This window comes from Hipposideros armiger, unplaced genomic scaffold (genome assembly GCF_001890085.2).
Source record: "Hipposideros armiger isolate ML-2016 unplaced genomic scaffold, ASM189008v1 scaffold_209, whole genome shotgun sequence".
Classification (NCBI taxonomy): domain Eukaryota; kingdom Metazoa; phylum Chordata; class Mammalia; order Chiroptera; family Hipposideridae; genus Hipposideros; species Hipposideros armiger.
Window position 1 is genome coordinate 1,098,928 of NW_017731559.1, and position 24,386 is coordinate 1,123,313.

General features: G+C 35.6%; 2 protein-coding genes across 7 annotated transcripts in view; one reads left to right on the forward strand and one right to left on the reverse strand.

Annotated features, from left to right (window-relative positions):
* GREB1L (GREB1 like retinoic acid receptor coactivator) overlaps positions 1-2,774 on the forward strand; it is a 243,503-nt gene extending 240,729 nt beyond the window's left edge. For both annotated transcript variants that reach the window (XM_019653872.1, XM_019653873.1), the window contains exon 34: positions 611-2,774. In XM_019653872.1, the coding sequence (XP_019509417.1) occupies positions 611-774 (164 nt within the window). In that variant the 3' untranslated portion in view covers positions 775-2,774. The remainder of the gene's footprint in view (positions 1-610) is intronic.
* A 4,497-nt stretch (positions 2,775-7,271) lies between these two features.
* The window catches only part of ESCO1 (establishment of sister chromatid cohesion N-acetyltransferase 1), a 63,104-nt gene continuing 45,989 nt past the window's right edge, over positions 7,272-24,386 (reverse strand). For 4 of the 5 annotated variants that reach the window (XM_019653876.1, XM_019653874.1, XM_019653877.1 and 1 more), the window contains 4 exons: positions 17,764-17,853; positions 14,757-14,900; positions 12,065-12,252; positions 7,272-8,154 (listed from right to left, as the gene is read on the reverse strand). In XM_019653876.1, the coding sequence (XP_019509421.1) occupies positions 8,007-8,154; positions 12,065-12,252; positions 14,757-14,900; positions 17,764-17,853 (570 nt within the window). In that variant the 3' untranslated portion in view covers positions 7,272-8,006. Of the gene's footprint in view, positions 8,155-12,064; positions 12,253-14,756; positions 14,901-17,763; positions 17,854-18,382; positions 18,507-24,386 lie in introns of those variants that run through there. The other variant, XM_019653879.1, reaches the window with a different exon arrangement.

Genomic DNA, 24,386 nt, shown 5'->3' on the forward strand with positions numbered 1-24,386 from the left:
AGATGACAAGAGGTCAGTGAAAAAAATAAGGTTCAGAATATCGTGTACAACATGCGAAAACAGGTAAAATTATGAGAACAGGTAAAATTATGTGTTATATATATACACACACCTATACATAAAACATACATCTGGAGTGGTGAGGATGTTGCCTTGCAGGGGACGTTTGCTAGTATCTGAAGATATTTTAGGTTGTCACACTGCTGCTGCTGACACACAGTGGGTGAAGCCAAGGATGCTGCTAAACTTATCCTACAAGAACAGCACCCACAACAGGGAATAATCCAGTCTTGTAGTGCTGAGATTGAGAAACCCTGCTTTACAGGGACACGTGAGAAATATGGCATGGATTTTAACATTGGTTACCACAGTGGAAGGGAGGGTGTGGTTGGGAGACTTTTCACTTTATATCCTTTCGAACTTTTGAATTCGTAATACTATACTTATTCACAATAAATAAGAAAATTAAAATGAACAATTCTGATGGGTTACTTACCTGTCGGTTCTCAGATGTGTTAGCTTAAGGGATATAATCATAGAGAGGTGGTAAGATTCTTTATCATTTCAATACCTAAGCCTAAAATGCACTTCTGCCTTTTTGCTTCTGAAGGTGCTACCCTGTGTGTCATCTGCCAAGACAGAAGCTCCTTACGCCAAACAATTGTCCGCTTAGAACTAGAGGATGAGTGGCAGTTCCGTCTCCGGGATGAGTTTCAAACTGCTAACAGCAGTGACGACAAACCCCTTTACTTTCTTACAGGACGTCATGTATGAGTTTTAGAAGAGACCAAAAATAGCAAAAGGATGCCTAGGTGGGGTGGGACAGAAACAATTATTTCGGATTTTTTTCCTTTCAAGTACAATCACTGTGGAGCAAAGTGCAACATATTTGTTCTCCAAAGAACACCCCAAATCTAACCCAAGGCTTTGGGGGCACCACTCTCCTTCAGTTCCAATTTCAGGACCTTACATTCAGGTTAACTCCACCCTAGGCAGTTATGGAATTACTTAAGACATGTTCTGCCCGCAGGGTCTGAGGAGGATATACTTTGGAGAATGAACATGGAGTTTGCATTGTTTTTTTCTACTCCACTATGTTAGGGGAGAGCTGACTCGCAGCATTACTAGCCTGAATGTGTTACGAGACTCACACCATTGGTGTGGAAATAATTGAAGATTAACGTTTGAGGCCTGAACCCTCAGTTTCTCTTCAGATCTGTACTTTGGTACAGTATTACTCAGGGGTCTGAAATGATAGAATGTAGAAAATATTTGTATTTAAAAAAAGAAGTAGCTTTTGTCTTTCTCTGCAGTGTTAGTTGAAGATTTATAATCGTATATGTATTGAAACTTTTGGCAAAATTTCCACAGGAGTTAAAAGTTTACTATTTAAACTGAACCAACCAGTAAATGCAGACCAGGCATTGTGTGCACACAGCAGCTTCTCCTTGCTTAAATTCCTTAGCTTTTTCCATTCTTTAAATATGTTTCCAGTCTCTACCATGTCTAGGAGGATTTAGAACAGTGATTAATCTTGTATAAGGAGAACCTGATTCAGTAGTTGAGCCAATTAAAAGCAGCTTTCAGCAGTCACCCCATACCCACCTATTTGGTTGGAATTAAAGCAGCTGGCACCAGCAAAGCTAAATGTCAGGCTAAGGTTCTGTGTGGAGTAGAACTAGTTTCCTTTCAGGGACTCAAGAAAAGCTTACTTTAAAAGATACACTAAATGATATTTTAGCTGCCTTATACTGACCACAACACAGAAATTGCTGAAATGGGAAATGTACCATAGAAAGACTCAGAACTGTTTTTACTTAATCCAACCAGTGATTCTTTAGTAAGGAGTAAGAAGATTCCATTAAAAGTCTCTCTGACTCATTAAAATCAGCTGGGTGTTTGTTCAGTATCAACACTAGGAGGCATACGTTTATTCTATAAATTTCTCACCATGTATTTTAATCAAAAACATTTTTAGAAAATATTCTAGAACAAACTAAGTCTATTGGAAGTTTACTCTTAAATGACTCCCGTTCTCATCACACAGTCTCTTGACATTTTTTGCAACCACTTTATCCCCACTAAAAATGGCCATTATTACTTGAATTGATGTCTTATTTGTGGTCAGAAACTACTGAGAGGGGGCCTACTAAGCCTGCATTTACTTAGAGCAAATAGTGCTAATTGACCAGTTTTATTAGCTTGTGATATCAAGGAGTTTACAGCTAGTGAAAAGATGGAATGAACTAATCTGAAAATGGTTTGCAGATCTCTTGATTTTAATATAGCTACTTATGATGCTTTAAATATATTTTGAATGAGTAATTCCTTTAAACCCCATTTTTAATTATCCTTCAAAGAGGATTTGCCTTTATATATGCTTTAAAAATACACCCTAATTTTATAGAACAGCAGAATTTTTGGCAAAGAGGTACGTTTTGAAGCAAGATGATTTAGATATGAATGTATTTCAGTTCCTGTTTGGTTGAAAGGGCCTAATGTAGATGGTATCAAGAAACCCACTGTTTGTGCAATATTCCAATAATATTTACTATAGAGGGCCAATAAAATACTTGAAATTATTCTAAAACAGTTGTACCTGGGGCAGATGGCCTCTCAGGGTTTCTTCTGGCTTTATGGCTTCATAGTCCGAAGAACATTTTTTATAGTTACTTTAGATGCAGGTACTCCATATTAATTAGGGCTGCACTCTGAAAACATCAAATGATTATAATCTCTTAAATGCTATTTAACCCCGTAGAAGAGAAAAAAAACAGAATAAAGCCAAAAGACCATCACCTCAATGATGGACGACTCAAATTGACCTGCCTATTCTTTTCAATGCCTATCTTACTAAGGTTTGGATCTTTTAAAATCACCTTATCAGTATAATTCTTTAAAGAATGTTAGGTCCTTCTCCTTTAAGGATAAAATTGCACAAGCACAGGACACCGTGATTTATTAATAGATACCTTGGTGTGTTCTGCTTCGAGCCTTGCCATCCCTTAGAACATTGTGGTATGAATGTGTCCTCTAGGCCTCCATAATTAACCTATAGACCTGTTGAACTTTGCCATGTGTGACAGTTCACACAGGTTAATACTGAATGTAAACTAAAATTAGAATGAGAATTGTTGTATTTGATGTTTTGGGGGGCTGTAATTTATGCAATTGCTTTCTGTGGTTTTTAGAAAAGGAGGCACCTGTGTTATTTTATTACTGTAAAATGTTCTTAACCAAAATTTGGTGAATTTCACTAGTCAGTCTACCTCACATTTTTGTTTATGATTCTAAATTGTCTTAAGTTGTGTCTACAATATGTTCTTGTCCTTCCATTTAATTTGGTAAATATTAAAATTCTCTCACACTCAAAGTAAGTTTGTCTTCTTTAAACTAGTTTTCTGGTATATTCACAAGTGAATGAGCTCCCTGACTCTTGACAATATCCAAGAAAGGCTAGAAGTCCACATATCACAGGTTGGATGACTCTACAATTCTACTATCATGGCATGAGTCCACGAAAGTGATAAATAACTGAATGAAAATATGTAGCCTCTACAAAGATACACACACATAAAATACCTACACATATTGCCCATTGCAGAGTTCTAAATTATAGACCACAGATCTAGAAATGAGTATTAAAGAGATGTCAGAAATATTCATGTACGTATATCCCCAAACTTTAATTTTATAAATGGCAACTGTACTGACTTTGGTGTCCTTAGAAGCAGAATTTTGAGTTGCTAGAACTGTGTAGTATGACATAAGGTGTTAACCTCCAATTTATTACTAAACTCTACCTAATTCTACCAACTATTGAGAATAACTGTTGTTCCAGAAAAACGCCATTCAATTCTATTATGCAGAGTGCTAAAATAATCATCTTTGATATAGAACCATCAAAACACTCTTCTAGGCTAAAGGCCCCTGTTACCTCGGGAGGCGCAATAAATATTTGTAAGTATGATGATTCAGGAGCAAGTAGAAACTGCCAGTGTTCCACTACATATCCCAAAGCAGCTGCCTTGGAAAAACTAAAAGCTGTGAAACTGTGCTGTATCCTTGTATTCAACTTCCTAAAGCCGCAATAGTATCCAGGGAAGAAACATTCCTCAGAATTCTTTAGTCATGGAAGCTGGCCCTGTACCCTCTGTCGGGCACAACTGATTTCACAGGTTGTTTTGAATTTCTGTTGATTTTTATAGTGAATTTATGTAGTAACATATATTGTTTTTACTTTGTGGCAAATTAAAATTTCATTCTGACTAAATAATAAGCATGCTTACACGTTATTTTCATTCATTTTCAATTTAAATAAATGTCATACACGCATCTAGTAGATGCACTGCGCTCAAACTCGTAACTTTTGCATTGTGCCCGACAGAGAGTTAAGTTTCCTCTGGGTCTAAGAGAATATTGCCAAACACTGAAACCCTGGTGTCACTGAAAAAGCCATCTCTATAGATCATGATTCTACGAAGGGCCTCTGAGGCCAAGGAAATAACCCATTCACACAATAAATTCCTTGTATTCTTAACTGTCAAGTACTGAGCTAAGGAATGCATCTACTTCAGTGGCTATGACAACAGATGGAATAAGTTACAAGAAAGAAAAAGCAACAACATTAAGTTATTTTCTGACCACCTCTTTGTTCTGTAAATAGTCCAATGTATTTTATTTTTACTAGAAGGGTGGAGGGATTGTTATAAGACAGTCTTCCCTTTATCTGCCAGATGGCCCAAGAGTCATGAGAACCGGTAAAAGATGTACTACATCTGTATCACTATCCCAGAAATTAGCTCAGCAACCTTAACCTGGTGAAGCATGACTAGACAGGAATATGGCTATATTTCTATCCAAATGCCCTAGCTCGGAAGCCATGCAAAGTCAGCAAGAACAATTAAAATATCTCTGCAGGTCTACTGCACTTACTATGTTATGATAGTCAGGCTTTTAGTAGATACACCAAGTTCATTATTCTAGATTATGAACTGGTAAAATAATGACTTTTATAATTCTTGCAAAATAAAATCACTGCATGTCCATGCAGACAAGTGCATAACCCATAAAATCCCACAGTTCCTGTCTATACTGTGGTCCCTACAATGTCTATATACTAGACATTTTTATAATGAACCAACAACTATTCAAGGGCAGCTGACAAAAATTTATAGGCACCTTTATATAACCAGCAATTACAAAACCAGCCTCTTCTGAAGTTGGACTGCAGCCATTCGTGCATACTCACCGTGTCCACTACTGCCTCCACCTCTCTGTAGAGACCACTCTTCTTTTTATAACATCACTCTTCAGCCTTCAATTGTGCTGTGACAGTGTTGACCATTCTTTGATTCTTAAAACTCTTCCCTCGGACATACCTTCTCAGGTACTTTGAGACTCTTAAATGATGGTGTTCCTCACAACTTTCTCCTACCCTCTCATTTTATAAACCCCAAGATGGTGAGCTCTTGTAAACCTTCAAATAAATAAGTTTTCTTAATTCAAACTTCTCCCAAACTCTAGATTAACATATCCAATTATATATCAAGTAGGTATCTCCACTTGGAGAATCTCCCAGCCACCTTAAAATCTTTATCAAAACGGAGCTCATCCTTCTCCATCCAATCTTCCCAATATAATTCTCCAGTAGTCCCGTCTCGGCCAATCCAAATCAAGACTCCAATTACCCTAGATTCTTTGCCATGATTCCTCTCTGGTCAATTATCAAGTCACATCAATTCTTCCATTGTGTCTTCTCAAAGTTTATCCATCTCCTCATCTTCATCCATACATCATAGCTTTATTAGTGCAGCATTTCGAAGGTTTTCAGAGACGGCTATAGTAGTCTCTTAATTATCTTCGAAGGTCCAGATTCTTCACTTATAAACTCTACCTCATAAGTGTTATCATGATAACTAAATAAAATAATGCAGCACCGCACATAGCAAAAACTCAAGTGTTAAATATTAATACTATTCTTAGAGAAATTTTAAAAGTTATTTGAGGGGCTGTGTCTTCAATATAAACATGAAAATAAACTGTTTTCCTAGTAATGGTAACATCTAAACCAACCAATCAATATATCCTCTCTACCCCCAGGTTCCCTTGAAACCACCAAGGTTGGCTCCCCAAAGAAGCATACTATGGCTTATATGGAAATTGGACCTGTATTATGAGATTAACAGTTACTATAGCATCTACACTATACCCCAAAATTTCAACCTGTTTTAAAACAATTATGGTCCCTTGTCAGGCAAACAATGAGACCAGGCATAACTACAAGAGTCTCAAGCCCAAAGGAAAACAAGAATGTCAAAAGTCAGGTCATCATGATAAATTAGAGGAAAGTATTTACACTGCCTTATCGTTATACCCTAAACAAAAAGTATAGAATGTTACACCACTCTATAAATTTAAAAAGTATACATCTATAGGAGGATAAATGTACATCTGTCTGTTAATTTTAAAGTCCTAACTTTTAGCCATTTTTAATGGAGGTATGATAATCTCAGCTCATAAAAATACTCTATGTTAATTCATAGTTGTGCTTTATTCTTGGGCTGTGGCTCTTTATGTCTTTATACTCTCATACAAAGATTTTGCCTTTTAATAGAGAGAAAGTTCAGTAGTTGTTGCTGACATACTGATCCTTTGGCAAACTGGTGAAAACTACCCTTTTTAAGAAGTCAGTGTTTTAAATCATTTTCCAAGGTATTAAACTTAAGAAACTCCCTGAAAAAACACAAATGACAACACACCATTATCACATTTACCACTTAGAAAAAGCTATCAAGTATTTTATTATTTTACTCTACATTATATACAAGTCATAAAAGGCCACAGCAGTTTTTCAACATATAAACCCTTTAAAAGTAGAGGGCATTATGAAGGATTGACAAGTATCAAAATGAAGTCCAGTAATGAGGGCATATACTCAGTGTAGTATTTCTGAGGAATAACAAAGCAGATACCAAGTCATCAATACTTAGCTTGCAACTATTCCACAGGTTTTTATAAACCTCTTTGGGATTTGTTAACTGCCTAAGTGTACCCAGTTGACATTTATTTTAAGAAGTGAAACCAGAATGAAAGAATAAACTTTAGAGGGTACCTTCCTAATTTTAGTCACTTATAGGTCTCCAGAGGGAAGCTTCAATTATTATTATTTTTTTTAATAGCTTTTTTTTTTTAATTGGGGAACAGTGTGTTTTTCCAGGACCAATCAGCTCCAAGTCGAGTAGTTGTTTCATTCTAGTTGTGGAGGGCGCAGCTCAGTGGCCCATCATGTGGAGATTGATGTTATGAGCACTTCACTCTAACCAACTGAGCTAACTGGCTGCCCCAAAAAGCTTCAATTATTTACACTTCCACGTCTTTCTACCATCAAGAATAGGAAAGGGAGAAATGGAAGGAAAAGCTCAATATTCCAATTCCTCCTGCTCATTTGGCCCTTTGCTTTTTGGTGGGGGTTCCTTCAAAGTATATTTCAGGCCCTTAAAGAATTAGCTTTGAATTCCTAAACATGTAATATTGCACCCTCCTTGAGTAATAACTCAAAAACATTGGTTTCTACTCTGTGAAAATGCAATCTTTATAACTGGTATCAGCATATCAATATAAAAAAAATACAGTACCAAACTACACTGGTATATTTCCATATTAAGAACTTCAAAATATACTTATCACTGAGACCATAGTCCTTGCATTAGTTTTCAGTCCACTATGAACAATTATCATTATCTGCTGCATGTAAACATGTCTAAATAACTATAGATAAAATACATTAATCATAAATTTCTGTAAAAGATAATAAAATATCTTCTTTATAAAACAAAACAATAAGCTATTACTGCATTGTTTCCAATTTTATGAAAATGGAACAACCTTATGGTTGTTGCCGTCCTGAGTTCATTGTAACAAAAATGGCCCTAGTTCCTGGTTAAAGTCAGCAACCAATCCACTCTTCAGTAGATGTCTTCTAGTATTGTAGGCAAGAATTTGTTTTAGGTGCTATTTTGTCCATTAATAAAATTATATACCAGAAACTGACCAGTGCCACAGTACTGTGTTGCAAACAGTTTTCCATCAGGAGTGGGATCTGAGAAAGCAATTTCTTCTTTACTCAAATATGAGCCATATATAAAGTTACTCCTATTAAAAAAAAAGGGGGGGAGGGGTAAAAGGGTAAAAAATATATATATTATTTTTAATAATTAAAATTATAAAAACCTGTCAAATACAATCTGATTTTCTTAGACTTTTTAGGTAATGTTGTATATTCTAAAAATTATTGAAAATAATTGTTCATAAAATATTATTAATAATCTGAGATAAAAAAGTATTTATGAAAGCAACAATGGTTTTAAAAACATTCCCCCAACACCTTTTCATGATAGAAATAACAACTCAGAGTAGAAGGAACTTGATCAACTTGATAAAGACTAGCAAGGAACATCAAAGTTAATGGTGATAGACTGAAAACTGTTCCCGGGAGATCAGGAACAAGGTAAGGCTATCTGTACATGCATCTCTACTATTCAACAATGTACCACAAAGTCTAGCCAGGGCAATTAAACAAGGAAAAGAAAGAAAAAGCAACCAGACTGGAAAAGAAGTAAAACTATTTTCTCTTTTTGGCGATGACATGATCTTGTATAAAAAAGTCCTAAGGAATTCACACACAAAAAACTATCAGACCTAATTAAAAGTGAGTTCTGCAAGGTTACAGGATAGAAGATAGATATTATAAAATTAACTATATTTCTATATACTTGCAATGACTCCAAAAATGAAATTTAGAAAATGTCCATTTAAAATAACATCAAAGAATAAACACTTAGGATTAAATTTAACAAAATAAGTGCAAGACCTGTAAAATAAAAATTATAAAGCATTGTTGAAAGAAATTAAAGGAGGCTTAAATACAGAGGAAGCCAAATAAAAGTATGCACATTTTAAAAAAGAAAAAATTGTATTAAAATTGTGATAATATATACCAATATCAAAACATGAATACAAGATGGCACCCCCCGGTAGAAAGTCATCCTATGTTTATGAATCAGAAGACTTAATATTGTTAAAATAGCATTACTCCCCAAACTGGTAATTCTGGCTTCTTTGCAAGAGTCACTGAACAGTCAAAAGAACTTGAAAAAGAACAAAGTTGGAGAACTGACACTTCCTTATTTCAAAACATACTACAAAGCTACAGTATTCAAGACAGTGTGCGGCTGGCATAAGAACAGACCAATGGAACAGAACTGAGAATCCAAATATAAACAAAACTTCACACTTATGGTCAATGATTTTGACAAAGGTTCCAAGACCATTCAAAAGGAAAGAATGGTGCTGAGACAACTGGCTATCCACACGCAGAAGAATAAAGTTAGATCCTACTTTACACCATACACAAAAATGAACTTAAAATAGATCAAAGACCTAAATGTTAAGAACTAAAATAATAAACTCTTGTAAAAAAAATACAGGCAAATCTTTGTGGCACTGGATTAGGAAATGTCTTCTTATATATGACACCAAAAACACAAATGACAAAAAGATTTATAATTTGGAGTTCAAAATTAAAAACTTTTGTGCTTCAAAAGACATGAAGATGTTGAAAAGACAACCACAAAATAGTAAAAATTATCTGTAGATCATGTATCTGATAAGGGACTTGCCTCCAGAATACATAAAGAGCTATTACAACTCAACAAGAAAAAGATAAATAAACCAATTTAAAAATAGACATAGGGGGCCAGCCAAGTGGCTCAGTTGGTAAAGAGTGCGAGCTCTGAGCAACTGGGTTGCTGGTTCGATTCCCACATAGGCCAGTGAAATGAGCCCAAGCTGAGCTGCCAACAGGTGGCAGGGTGGCTCGGCTGGTGAGAGCACGTGCTCCTAACAACAAGGCTGCCTATTCAACTCCCGCATGGGATGGTGGGCTATGTTCACCCACAACTAAGACTGTACAAGGCACCTTGAGCTGAGCGGCCTCGAGCTGCCAACGGGCAGCCAGATGGTGACTGGACTTGGAGCTGAGCTAGCTGCACCCTCTGCAACTAAGATAGAAGGACAACAATTTGGCTGTTCCCCTTCCCCAGCACTGTTCCCCTTCCCCAATTCCCCAATAAAATCCTTAAAAACAAAAAAGGGACATGGGATTTAGATAAGCATTTCTCTAAAGAAGATATACAAATGGCCAATAAGCACATAAAAAGATGCTCAACATATAGCCATTAGGGAAATGTAAAGCAAAACCACAATGAAATGCCACTTCACACCCACTAAGAAGACTAAAATTAAAAAGACAATAACAAGTGAAGTTGAGGATGTGGAGAAATTAGAACATTCATACATTGCTTGTGGGATTGTAAAATAGAGCAGCCACTCTGGAAAAGTTTGGCCATTTCTCAAAATGCAACAAAGTTACCATATGGGCCAATGACTCTCTATTCCTAAGTATATACCAAGAGAAATAAAAATACACAAAAATTTGTACATGAATGTTCATAGCATTATTATTCATAATAGCTAAAAGGTGGAAACAAGTCAAATGTTCATCAGCTGATGAATGGATAAATAACATGTGGTATATTATTTGCAATAAAAAAGGAAGGGCACACACTGATACATTCTACAACATAGATGATCCTTGAAAACATGCTAGGTGAAAGAAACCAGTCATAAAAAGTTGTATATTATAGATATCCATTTATCCAATATGTTCAGAATAGGCAAATCCATTGAGACAGAAAGTAGATTAGCAATGTTCAGAACCTGGGGGAGAGGGAAATGGGGAATGACTGCTAATGAATATGGAGATTTTTAGGAGGAATGACGGAAATGTCCTAGAATTAGATGGTGGTGAAGGCTTCACAGCCTTCTGAATATACTAAAACCCACTAAATTGTATACTTTAAAAAGATTAATTTTATGCTATGTAATATCTCAATACAGCTATTATTTTAAAAAAATATTTTTAATTTAGCCAGGAGATAGACTATTAGTAGCATTTTCATAACATAATCTTAACAAGGTGAGCGAGCGGAGCACACAAGAAGGATCAATGAAAGAAAAAAAGTAAAAACTCTATGTGGTTTAACAGGAAGCTTATGGTGGCAATCTTGCTATCACAGAACAAATACAATGGCTATACTGTTTTATGTTTTTATAAACTAGAACAATCTTATGGTTGTCACGAAACCTAAATTTACAAGATTTAAAAGAAGAGACAATATCCTCATTTAGGATATTATTTAATCCGTTGCATTTTCCAGGTTTAGTTCAGAAAGAGCTAAAAACAGACCTGCCACTTGTCATGGAAAGGGTGGGCAGACCTGATCCCTTCTCAATCACTACTCAGTGATAAAATAAGTGGGAGAAACCAGAAACACATTAAGGCTCGAGATTCCTAGAGCCTTAGGATCTCACTTAAAACAATGATGGATTACTCTGAAAGCTATACCTTCAGATAGTAGACAAGGATTCTATGAATAAACAAAAACAAGAGACTGAACTAAAAACCTCATTTATGTGATTGATTTTAACCTCCTCCATTAATCCTTTAAAGCAAAGGTACTTTAAAGGTACTTTAAAAAAAAAACATGCGATTTGAGTCTTTTCCTCTACATCTTTCATTAAGAATCAAATGACAAAAGCAAAAAGAAAAGCTAATAAAAGACTTAGATAATTTACAAATAATATTCAGACAAATTGTCCTAAAAGCTAAACTCTCAAGAAACTTCCCACATTTATTTTTGTTGTCTTTAAAATTCTCCAATATCAAACACAGTTTGAAATAAGTGGGTTATTTTGGCCTAATCATAGTTACAAATAAGTAATTTTAAATGGTTTAATAATATTTAACCAACAGTGCTTTCTTCCCTCTCAGATTAACTTCACATAAAGTACTTACAGATCCAATACACTGACAATTTTATAAAAATTTTAAATTAATATAAAGGTTATACATTTAAGATTAATTAAATGCTGGTCTTTACACTAAAACTCTGCTTAAATCCTAAACTACTGGAAAGGAGTTGTGGGATTACATTCAAGTTACCTTAGGCATTCAATCATGCGAGAAGCAATTTTCTTCCGACGCATCATGCTGAATACCCATATTCGACTGATCCCACAGATTGCAGGCTCTGGCAATGTTGAGCAGCACCAGGCTTTTTGCCTTTCAAATCTGACTTTTTCTTCTTCTGACCTGATAACTGGAAGTTTCTCTTCTATAACTCTATAGCCCTATAGGTATCAAAATTGGAAAACATTTTAAAGTGAGAAAATTACTTAGCAATTATCTAGTACTGACCTTAGCGAGGAGGTAACTACATTTGTCTGGCTTCTATTAACTATGGGGACCATTTATGCTTTCATTCTCATTTTAGGAAATAGACCTGGATCTATATTGTTTTAATTCACACTTAACTAGTTACATGACCATGAGAGGAAGTTACTTAAGCTTTGGGTTCCTTACCTATTAAATTAAAAATATCCATTTTGTTCAGAGAATTGTTGAGAAATTAAATAAGGTAATACATACAAAGCACCTTGTCATCATACTTGACCCATAATAGGAACTGAATGTTCGTTTTCTCTACCTCCCACATTGCAAGGACCAGTAAAAGTACATGTTAAGAACTCAGCAGGGGGGCGGCTGGTTAGCTCAGGTAGTTAGAGCACAGTGCTCATAACACCAAGGTTGCGGGTTCGATTCCCACATGGGCCACTGAACTGCGCCCTCCACAACTAGACTGAAGACAACTACTTGACTTGGAGCTGATGGGTCCTGAAAAAACACAATAAAAAGTAAAAAAAAAACAAAAAAAAAAACTCAGCAGTCATTAACAACTGTTACTGTGATTGCTGCCATTGTTCTAGGGTTCACAGCCATGCGGGAACTAGGATGAGGGATGGCAGAGTAATCAAGAATTTAGAAAGGTCCTTTCCTCACACTCCCATCTTAAAAAAAATAATAATAAAGTGCTTTAAAAAACATACATCTTGGGCCAGCCGAATGGCTCAGTTGGTTAAGGGCTTGCTCAAAAGTGTGAGCGCTGAGCTACAGGGTCACCGGTTCGATTCCCACATGGGCCAGTGAGCTGCGCTCAAGCTGAGCTGCCACTAAATTGCCAACAGGTGGCAGGATGGCTCAGCTGGTGAGAGCACGTACTCCTAACAAGGTTGCCTGTTCCAGATGGTGGGCTATGCCCGCCCACACAACTAATGGCTGAACTGGGCACCCTGAGCTGAGCTGCTGCCTGGGTGGCTCAGGGGATAGAGCAAGCGCTCTTAACAACGAGGCTGCTGGTTCGACTCCTGCGGGAGATGGTGGCTACGCCCATCCGCGACTAAGATTGAACACAGCACCTTGAGCTGAGCGGTGCGACTGGACTTGGAGCTGAGCTTGCTGCGCCCTCCACAACTAAGATTGAAGGACAACAACTTGGCTGTTCCCCTCCCCCAATTCCCTATAAAATCTTTAAAAAAAAACCATCTCTACCAGTCTAGATGCAAAAAAGAACACAGCCAGTGTTCTGATGGAACCTGATATAAAACTTAAAGCAATCAGACAACACATAAATAAGAATTAACAACAACAACAAAAAGCAAGCATTACAAAGCTATCTTCTGGCATAAACACTTCTACAAGTCATTTCTGGAACTAGGTAAAACAGAAAAAAACACCAGGGTTTGCACTATGTAAAATTAACTCAATTTTAATATGGCAAACTTTTATGAGTTAGTCATTTTATATCAAATTTATATCCTCAAACTACCTTACCAGCTACTGATTTAAATCAATTTTTTATAAATAGCAAGATTCATAAAACTACACAATTTCAGGCTGACTATTCTTTAAAAAATAGTTAATCATACGGAAATCAACTCACACAGACTTATTTTGACTTTTTACTTTATTAGAAATTTTATGACAAAGCACATTTACAGGCAACTATTAGTATACTAAAAGATATCAACTGAACAGAAGTTAAATACAATGTGCATTGAATTCATCAGCAACAACTCAGCTGAAAATGGGGTACGCCTCAAAGCGAGCATGATTAGGGAGTCTTCTGTTCTCTTAAATTGGTCTCTTAAGTTGTTACTGCTTAAGTCTTATAATGTGAACATATCCCTTTTACTGTGATTCTATTGTTTATTTTCTGTACAATTTGGATCCTAAATACAAGCCAACTCCTTGTCTAGAGCTCAACCAAAAGAGTGGTGATCTATCCCAGAGGTAGGCAACTTTTTATAAGGGGCCAAATAGTATTTTAGGCTTTGCAGCCCACCTGCTCTCTAATAACTACTTAACTCAGTCTTGTAGTGTGAAAGAAACCATAAATAATATGTAAGCAAATGAGTGTGGCTGTGTTACAAAAAAACTTTATTTATAAAAACAGGCTGGATTTTGACCTGGAGCTATAATTTGCCAACCCTTGATTTATTCCAGTGCTGAAGGGATTAATTGAGACAGACATTACATTAGTATCCAACATGGAAAGTTCCTGAACAAAATTTAACAGTACTTTTGATTTACAGAATTTTTATCTTACATACTTGAGAAACTAATTCTCATTGAAAATACGGCTCCACTGTAGTGAAGAATTACACACAGGAATTCTTGCATTCACAGTCTTCCTTACATAAAATGTTAATAAATTCACTAGGATTATGTTATTCAAGATTACACAGTAAACTCTTTAAACATCAAACTACATATGAACACTTTAAAAATCACTTACCCATTGGATATGTTCTGCAATTAGGCAGCCAACTACTTTTTTGTCATTAGAAATAAAGAGAAGTGTTTTAGTTCTGGAATAGCACATTAGTGGAGCCTGTTGGAAACCTAAATCATTATCAACCATCTCTCTAATCTCGTCAACCTGCCAAATAAAGAACAGTATTTTTTAACAATGAAAACATTTGTATTTATGTACAAATATACTATTTCAATTCAATAAGTTAAGTATAACATTCCAAGTAGTACATCCTCTAACAAGTTCTTTTGACTGACTATGCTAACCAATAACTGTTTTTCAAGTCCTGAGGACCAATTTGCAAAATGAGAGAACTAGAGAGTAATGCCAAGCCCAGTGTCTAGGGAACAAGAGAAGTGACAGCTCCTACAATAGGCAATAAGAATATTAAGGCTTCCTATTAGAAGCATCATGGGTTTGCGAATTAGAAAGAACTTCACTGGAACCTCAGCCAAAGAAGCTGCTTTTATTCCCAAGCCTTAACTCGTACTTTAATCAGTAAATGGAAATGGGCACAGAGGAAAGAAATACATGTTTACTCCTTTATCAACCATTTAAAGACCAGATATTATGCAAAGCACTTTATGAATATTATCTCACTTAAATCCAGTATCTCTTGGTTGTCTATGGTTCCTCACTTTACACATGGAAGAAATAAAATTCAAAGTTAAGTAACTCTCCCATGTCAGATACTGGACATCTAGAAAGCCAAGGAGCAGGGATTTGAACCCCTAATGTTAATGTGGCATCGAATTGCTTTTTCTAGTTTACCTCCTAGAACTGTAGTCGAGGTCAAATATGATAAGCTCAAACTTTTATAGACACTCGAAGTTGAGATTTTTGTAGGCACTTAAACATTAGTTCCTTCCCCAGTTAAAAAATAATCTGCAAGTACTCAGTCCAATAAATATGAATTTGTGTCACTAAGTTTAAAATGCAAATAACCACTATGAGAATTAAGTATTCATACCTCTGACATGCAGAATACCATATCCCTTATTCAGTAATGAAAACTCAAATCCTTCTAGTCCTGGACAGTTTTTCACAACAGAACTCCTGATTTGGTTCCTAAAGACAAATTACTCACAATTGCCTAGATTTTCATTTTTAACCTGTTATGGGTTACTAACTAGTATAATAACATACTGAATTATAGGTTACTAAGATTTTACCCTGAGAAACTACAATGAAGAAATTAGCATTTACTGAGGATTCTTAGTAATAAAAAAGTCTGGATGTCACATATGGTAGTGTAGCAAAGTTTCCACTGTGCATTTCCAAATGATCATAGTTGGAATTCTAAAACTTCCATAATTTAATTTCCATTTAGTCAATCATTAATCTAACATTAATTCAACAAGTATTTGTTTTTGTGCAAGGATCAATGTTTCAAATACAAGACAGGTGGCATGTTTACATGTCACTCTAAATGTTACTGTCTATACTTGTTAGGCAGTGGGGGGCTTATTTGGGTATTGGGATTGTCCAGTCACATAAACAGTATTATCTAAAAAGTCAGGAACCACAGGATGAACTTTAAGTAGAATGTTAGATAAATTTTCAACTAATCAGTTCAAACTGTTTTCCTTCAATCTCCCCTTCAGATGAAGTATTCCTAAATTTAAAGAGGCCCAACTGTTAATCCAAAAAAAAAGTACAATAAATTTTTTTCCTTGTATTTCTAGACATTTTGGACACACTCTAGTGTAATTAAGTTTGTCAGATGAACAACCAGACCTATTGCTTTACATTATGAGGCAATCCTGAAAGCATCTGGAGGTTGAAGAAAAACATTTTGAATGTATTACTTGAAATGTAATTAATGTATTATTTAAAAATAAATGTATCCTATGGTTTCCTGTCTTTTAAGATACTCTATATATTGGGCCAGCCACGTGGCTCAGTTGGTTAAGAGCTTAAGAGATGAGCTCTGAGCAACAGGGTCACCGGTTCGATTCCCACATGGGCCAGTGAGCTGCACCTGAGCTGAGCTGCCGCTAAACTGCCAGCAGGTGGCAAGATGGCTCAGCTGGTAAGCACACATGCTCCTAATAAAAAGGTTGCCTGTTCCAGATGGTGGGCTACGCCTGCCCGCAACTAAAGACTGAACAGGGCACCTTGAGCTGAGCTGCTGCCCGGGTGGCGAGGGGGATAGAGCGTGCGCTCTTAACAACAAGGCTGCCGGTCTGACTCCCGCATGCGATGGTGGCTATGCCCACCCACAACTAAGATTGAACACAGCACCCTGAGTTTAGCAGCGCGACTACAGCTGAGTTTGCTGAGCCCTCCACAACTATATGATTGAAGAACAACAACTTGGCTGTTCCCCTTCCCCAATTGCCCAATAAAATCTTAAAAAAAGGAAGATACTCTATATAATAAAATGGTTCCAGATATCATTATCTCTCTGGTTCATTTCTGTGAACCCTTAAAGTACAGAATTATAAGTTGGACTAAAACTTGGCTCATACTAAATATGAGGATTTTAAGTTTTCTACATTCTATTTATAAATCAGTATATATCTTTTTTCTCTTAACATTACATGCCTACATCATGTTTAATTTCAGGATTACTATGGCCTACTACTGGATCCCCATCTGCAGTAAGTTTTTATTCAGAAATCTATTCTCAGAATGAAACTTTACATTTGTTCATTTTAATTTCTAAATTATTATGATTCAAATTTTAATTCTAATTCTTGGAATCACTTATGTGGCATTATTAATTAACTAGCATGCCTTCTATACCAATACTCAAAATTATTGATAATACGGGACAGTGATCAAGTTACTAAAAATTCATTTCACATTTGCTAGACACACCATAAAGTTTAAGCATAATTTTTCGGTTGGGTTGTATTCTTTAAATGCTTATTTCTTGTTTTCAGAACTGGTGTTTAAATGTGCTTTGCTAGCAATGCGTTATTCTCTTAAAATTAGCTACAAATTTATTTTATCTATTCTATATGAAATTTCACTAGAAATTTACCTTTTTCAGAGCATACTTTGGGTCTTCAGGAAGAACCATTATTATCCTGCCATCAGGATATTCAGCCAGAATTCTTTCTTTCTTCCAGCCCTAGGTATTTTAAAAAAATTGAATTTTATGTACATTTCATTCATCATATTCACATACAAGAAAAGTACATGTGTCTAAAAATTGCAAACATGGAAAAATATGTGCTCATTAATGTTTAATGACAAGATAAATAAGCTATTTTGTTAAGCATACAATAGGTACAATGCAAGCTAATTTCTTTATAAAACTGCTTACTCAGAGACACAAGAATATTTCTAATTTATCATTTCCCATTTTAAATTAATTCACACACCAAAAGCAAGCCCCTTAAAGTCAGTGATTCCCAGAACCTAAAGGATAACTCTCCCAGTTTCTTGATAAAAGAATTAAACTTCTATTATATTTTTTTGGAACATGGTTACCTCCACAAACACACACTCATGGTTTTATGTCTGGCATGCCAAAGACCTCCAGGAGGTTTTAAATGAACTGATTTGCATGCAGTAGTCCAATATGTAAGGATAAGTGTTTATTCTTATTGATCACAACTATCAAAGTCACAAGAAGGAGACTATAAAAATATAACTACCTTCTAAGAATCTAATAGGGAAGGAGAGGCTACGTTGTGTGTATCTGAAGTTAAACATACTCAAAAAAAGAGAGGTAATAAACTCTTCTTCAGATCCACACTCGTGGTGATTAATGAGCAGAACCTGCATGAAAAAAAAAACAAAACAAAAGCCACTTAAATCTAGGAGGTTGGGACTGAATCAAAGGTTAAAACTAGGAGCTTTGAAGTTAGAAATTAGAAACTAAATCTGAATTATATCCAAATCTGAATAAAGGCATTAAAGATATCACCACTTTAAAAACAAATTTATGTTAATATCTTATTTTTGGGAAAAGCTTTTTAAATAAATCTATTTTCCATAAAATGAAAATGGAGATTTTTAATTTTAAAAATTACACTACAAATTCAATAAAGAACTAAAATTTAAGTAACCCCAACTTATAAGTAATACTTCCTGATCTGAATTATCTAACGATGATTTGATAAGCTATTTTCCTATTATCTTTAAAAACAAAAATACTGATCTAATGTCATTATATTGCACTATAGGCGCTAAATTATTTTGCTTTATTGACTTTTTAGTACAAAACTTTCTCTTGAAAAAACTTGAGACTTGCATGTTCATGGAGAAAATTTTATCGCAATTAGGTTTGACATGATTTTACATTTTAAATATGATCCTGTTTCTTCATGTACATATTTAAGAAGTAGGAATTGCAAAGGACAGAGTTACTACTACTTAGGTTTCTAGTATTCATGAAGACAGCATATGTTAGTGAAAAGTTTTTATGAGTTTGGAGTAAAAACTCAGGATTTAAATCCCTGTTCTTGGTAGTCACTAAGCTATAGGGCCTTGGGCAAATCACTGGAACTCTCCTTTTTCCTGAACTATCGAGTCATCGGGAAAGTCATGACGTATTTTTCTATGTTTTTCAATGCAAAAATGAGTCATGACTTTCCCGACGACCCAATAGATTCCATACAAAATGGTGACCATCACCTCTAGCACTTAGCAGTTAAGAGGGTTGTATTTAAGATGATTCCTCACAGAGTCACTACTCTTAGTAACTTCCACTCTGCCTTCCCATTGATATCAAACTAAGGTCAATGCACTACTCTAAGAAAATACAAGTTAATAAAGTCCCCAGCAATAAATTCAAATTGTGGACAAAGAAAACATGAAAGAACCAAGCTGGCTAATGTCTCAAATACCATTACTCATGACATTTATATGCTGCAACTGCAGTTAACATTTTCCTGGAGTCAATAATCACATGATCCTCCTGACTTGAAAGAATTTAGAGGACATGAAGTCTACTGCTTGAAATTGAAGCAGATGTGGAAGTTGATGGGAAGGGTACATTCAATTCAGAGAAATAATCAAAATGCCACAGCTCTTTTGCAAAGATATTAATTCCAATGCAGTGGATTTCCACTTCTCACCTTTAGTTCTAACATGTTACACATATCGCTCTGATAATAAGTAGTATTTTCTAAACCCCAATTTTATTTATTTTTTTTTTTATTTTTAGAAGCATTTATTTGAGCCAAACTGACCACATATGGCAGGGAACAAGATCTCAAATGCTCTCCTAAACCCCAGTTTTCTTAATTCACCCATCTGGCTGCTGAAAGGCAGAAATTATACTCATAATAGCAATCAATGATTATTTTTTGTTTCATCCTCTTGCAGTTACTCTAAGCTTTAGAGTCTAAATAATGGAAAGGACTGTTCTTTTCCCATTTAAAAAAGATAACAATTGAAAATAAAATACATTGGGTGGTGGATAGATACATTGATGTATACAATTCATCAACCTGTAAGTTTAACTACATAAATTATACCCCAATTTTAAAAGTTCATACTAATCACTTTCATAAAAGATTAAATGAGAATACCCTGAGAAATAAAACCAATAACCAGCTTTTAAACAATTATCAACAAACATTGCAAGGAAAAAAAAGACATAAGGGAATAACCTTTAGATTAAAAGAGACTTAAGAGACATACCAACCAATGTAATACATGGACCGTAATTCAAACGAACAGTGTAGAAAACTATATTTGGGGAGCTTTGAACAGAGGAGAATATTTGATATTAAGGAATTAGTTGATTTTTTTAAAGGTGTGGTTATATATTTAAATCATTTTTATGATAACATCTTTTAGAAATACATATTTTAAAATATCTACTAAAATGATAATGTGATACCTCAGGTTCACTTTAAAATAACTGGGAAGGTTGGACGAAAGAAGATTGTCCATGAATTGTTCATTGTTGAAGCTGGGTGATAAGTACATGGGGACTCGCGCGCGCATGCATGCACATGTGTTTAAATTTTTTATTTTGGAAAATATTGGTTTGTCAGAAAACTCGTGATGTATTTTTTCTATATTTTTCGTTGCAAAAATGAATCATGATTTTTCTGACAACCCAACACAAATCACCCATCATCAAAACTGTACAAACAGCCCAAGGCTTGCTCAAATACCATTTATTTTTTATTTTTTTAAACATTTTATTGGGGAATTGGGGGAGGGGAACAGACAAGTTGCTATTGTTTTGTTCTTCAGTCTAGTTGTGGAGGATGTTGCTTCACTGGCCCATGTTGGTATTATCATTGCGCTCTTCCAGGGTGAGGCAGATCGGTTGCTGGCCTCTGGACGGCCACTCACGGCGGCTCTTGGCAGCTCACACCGGCTGTCAACCGCTCACGCTGGCTGCCAGCCACACGCAGTAGCTTATGGCAGCCCACTGCAGCAGGGGCTGCAGCCTACGCCGTCACCAGCGACTCACGGCAGCCCAGCTCCAGGTCGAGCTGTTGTTTACCATCTTAGCTGTAGAAGGCAGTGTCACTGGCCCCCATGTGGGATCGGAACCGGGGCCCTGCTGCTCAGAGCTGGCGTCCCAAACCAGCTCTTAACCAATGCGCCACTCGGCAGGCCTAAATACCATTTATTTAGAAGTGAAAAATAAATGCAAAACAAATCTGGTCGGTAGAGCAGTTAGATCTGAGGTGGGGAAAAGCAGTGACTGTAATGGTGCACACGTAGCTTCTGAGATGCTAGTAATGTTTCTTATTACAAGGGTGTTCACTTTGTCAAAATACACCATTGAGATGTGCACTCATTATTTGTGTACCTTTTCTTACATGTTGTATTTCAATAAAAATTTTACTTAAAAACAATTACTAAAGTAATTTGAAAAACAGACATTTTTGTTCAATGGTAAGTCTAATAGCTATTGTATGTTGAAATAAATACATTTTAAAAACCATCTCTTGGGCCGGCCAAGTGGCTCAGTTGGTTAAGAGCATGAGCTCTGAGCAACAGGGTCACCTGTTCAATTCCCACATGGGCCAGGGAGCTGTGCCCAAGCTGAGCTGCCGCTGAGCTGCCAACAGGTGGCAGGATGGCTCAGCTGGTGAGAGCACATGCTCCTAACAACAAGGTTGCTGGTTCAACTCCCACATAGGATGGTGGGCTACGCAAACCTGCAACTAAGATTGAACAGGCACCTTGAGCTGAGCGGCTACGAGTTGCTGACAGGAGGTAGGATGGCGACAACTTTGGGAGCTGAGCTAGCTGCATCCTCCACAATGAAGACTGAAGAAGAACAACTTGGCTGTTCCCCTTCCCCAATTCCCCAACATTGTTCCCCTTCTCCAATTCCCCGATAAAATCTTAAAATAAAATTTTTTTAAATCTCTTTTTAAAATCTTAACTCTTCAGAAATGAAAGTAAATTAAAATTAGCTCATTCAAAATTCAGTCACATGCTCATTTGACATTAAATAGGCAAAAAGCATAGAAAAACTACAGAAAAACTACATAAGAAAAAGAAACTACAGACTCTTGAAAACAAAGATATTTTGTTAAAATGGATTTTGAATGCAAATATTTATATTTAAGAATATTTTAAAAGTCAGCAAGGATATACATCAAAATATAAAGGTTATCTGAGTGATTTATTTTCCTTTTAATGTATCCATATTTCCCATTTTTTCTACTTTAATAAAATGATATAATGAAAGTACCACTATATTTATCCCAAGTAGCCATTTTTAAGTGCATGTCTGGACATTTCTTTGCAAAAATAATATTGTATTAACAACAATAACGATAAAGATTTGTTTCTAGTCAGTGTGACCTTTACTGAACTTGAAAGTATAAAAACATCAAATAATTAGATGGAAATTAGATTTAAAAATTCTGTCAATTCATGAAATATGGGCTAAGCACCAACCATGTGTGACACCACCAATCTAGGCAGTGTAGCATAAAGGTAAAGAGTGCTTTAGAAATAAGAAAGACCTAGATTCAAATACAGGCTCTACTACTTACTAACTGTACTGCCTTGGGCTGGTTACTTAACCTCTCTAAACCTTGGTTTCCTTACCTATAAAATGGATATAAAAACAACTACAATATGAAACTATTGAGAAGCTGAGAAAACACTATAAAATATTAAGCGCAGTGCCTAGCACAATATGTGCCCAATAAATAACAACTCCTAGTATTATCATTATGGTAACTAAGCATTTTCCTTTGGGTCTTTTTAATCCTCGATACCTTTGCACCTTTACAAGGTCATTGATGATCTAGCCCCCCCCCCCGCTACTTCTTCAAGCATCTCTTCAAGTTTGATACAGTCACGGCTCATACGTACTTAAAATTTCCCAAACTTTGCACATATAATTTCTCTGGCCCAGTATTCCTTTGCTCTACACCGTTCTGGGCACACAAGAACTATTATTTGTCCTTTCTGACTCTACTCGGGCATTAACCTCACTTTTCTAATCTTTGCCAGATAGCCTTGCTCTATGTTCAGACAGTATCATATACATATTACTATACTCTAGCATTTTCCATATGATTTAAATACGTTTACTATCTTGTCTCACACATTAACCTGTGATCTTACATGAAGGAAAGAACTGTATGTTTTTAATTATTATTTTTTAAAACCCCTGTATCCAGTAACATAATAAATAGTTCATAAATGGTTGAATTTAAAAAATGAGCCTCGAAAAAAATTACCCCAAGATATTTTTTCATTTTTTACAGATTTTTTAAAAACTGAAGTAATAAGTTGGATAACTTGCTATGGTCATATAACAAGTGAGTGGCTCACTAAAAAAAAACACATCTTTCTAGTTAATTAAATTCATATTCTTTTCTATTACGTCACACTGACCTCAAGAATTGTACAAATCTAATAAAGAAATAAACAGTACAAAAATGTCTGTAATACAGTGTAATCCATATACCTCTATGCTTGAAAGGAAGTTTTTCTTGATTCAAACTAAGTTTTTTATTATACTTCAATGTTTCTGAATCCAGAATTAATCTTACAAACAATGTATATATTTAATGTATTTAATTTTCAAAAAAGCAGTTATGAAATTGAAGCAGGAAGCGCAAAGAGAAGGCAAAAATAATATAAGCAAAGTGTTGTAGTGATTTTAAGAGAAGGAGAGAGAAAATCCTTACTGGGATTAAAGAGGGATCCAAAAAACTTGAACAGAAGAAATGGTTTTTGCCCTGGGCTTGAAGGGTAGAGATGAAAATGGAAAGGCATTCCTGGTGATGGAATGCTATGAACTAAAAAAACAGAAGCAGAAAATTATGATCCATGCACAAGACAATGAATGGATCAATTCTGCTTATAGAGATGAGAATTTAAAAGTAAATTATTAGTAATACACCCAGGAGGACAGAAAAGAACCATAATGTAGAGGGCCACGAATGCCTGGGTAAAATCGGGAGAAATTATAGAAAGTTTTAGGCAAATTTCATGACTATGGTAGAAACTAATAAAGATGAATTTGGCAGCTGTATTTAGGCCAGATGTACAATGGCAAAAATACGTCAAGCATGGGTTTTAATTTCCATTTACAAATGTAATAATATTCTAAAATATGTCAAGTGTTGGGCCGGCCGAGTGGCGCGATGGTTAAGAACTCGCTTGGGATGCCAGAGGGCCCCGGTTCGGATCCCACATATGAGGGCCAGTGACACT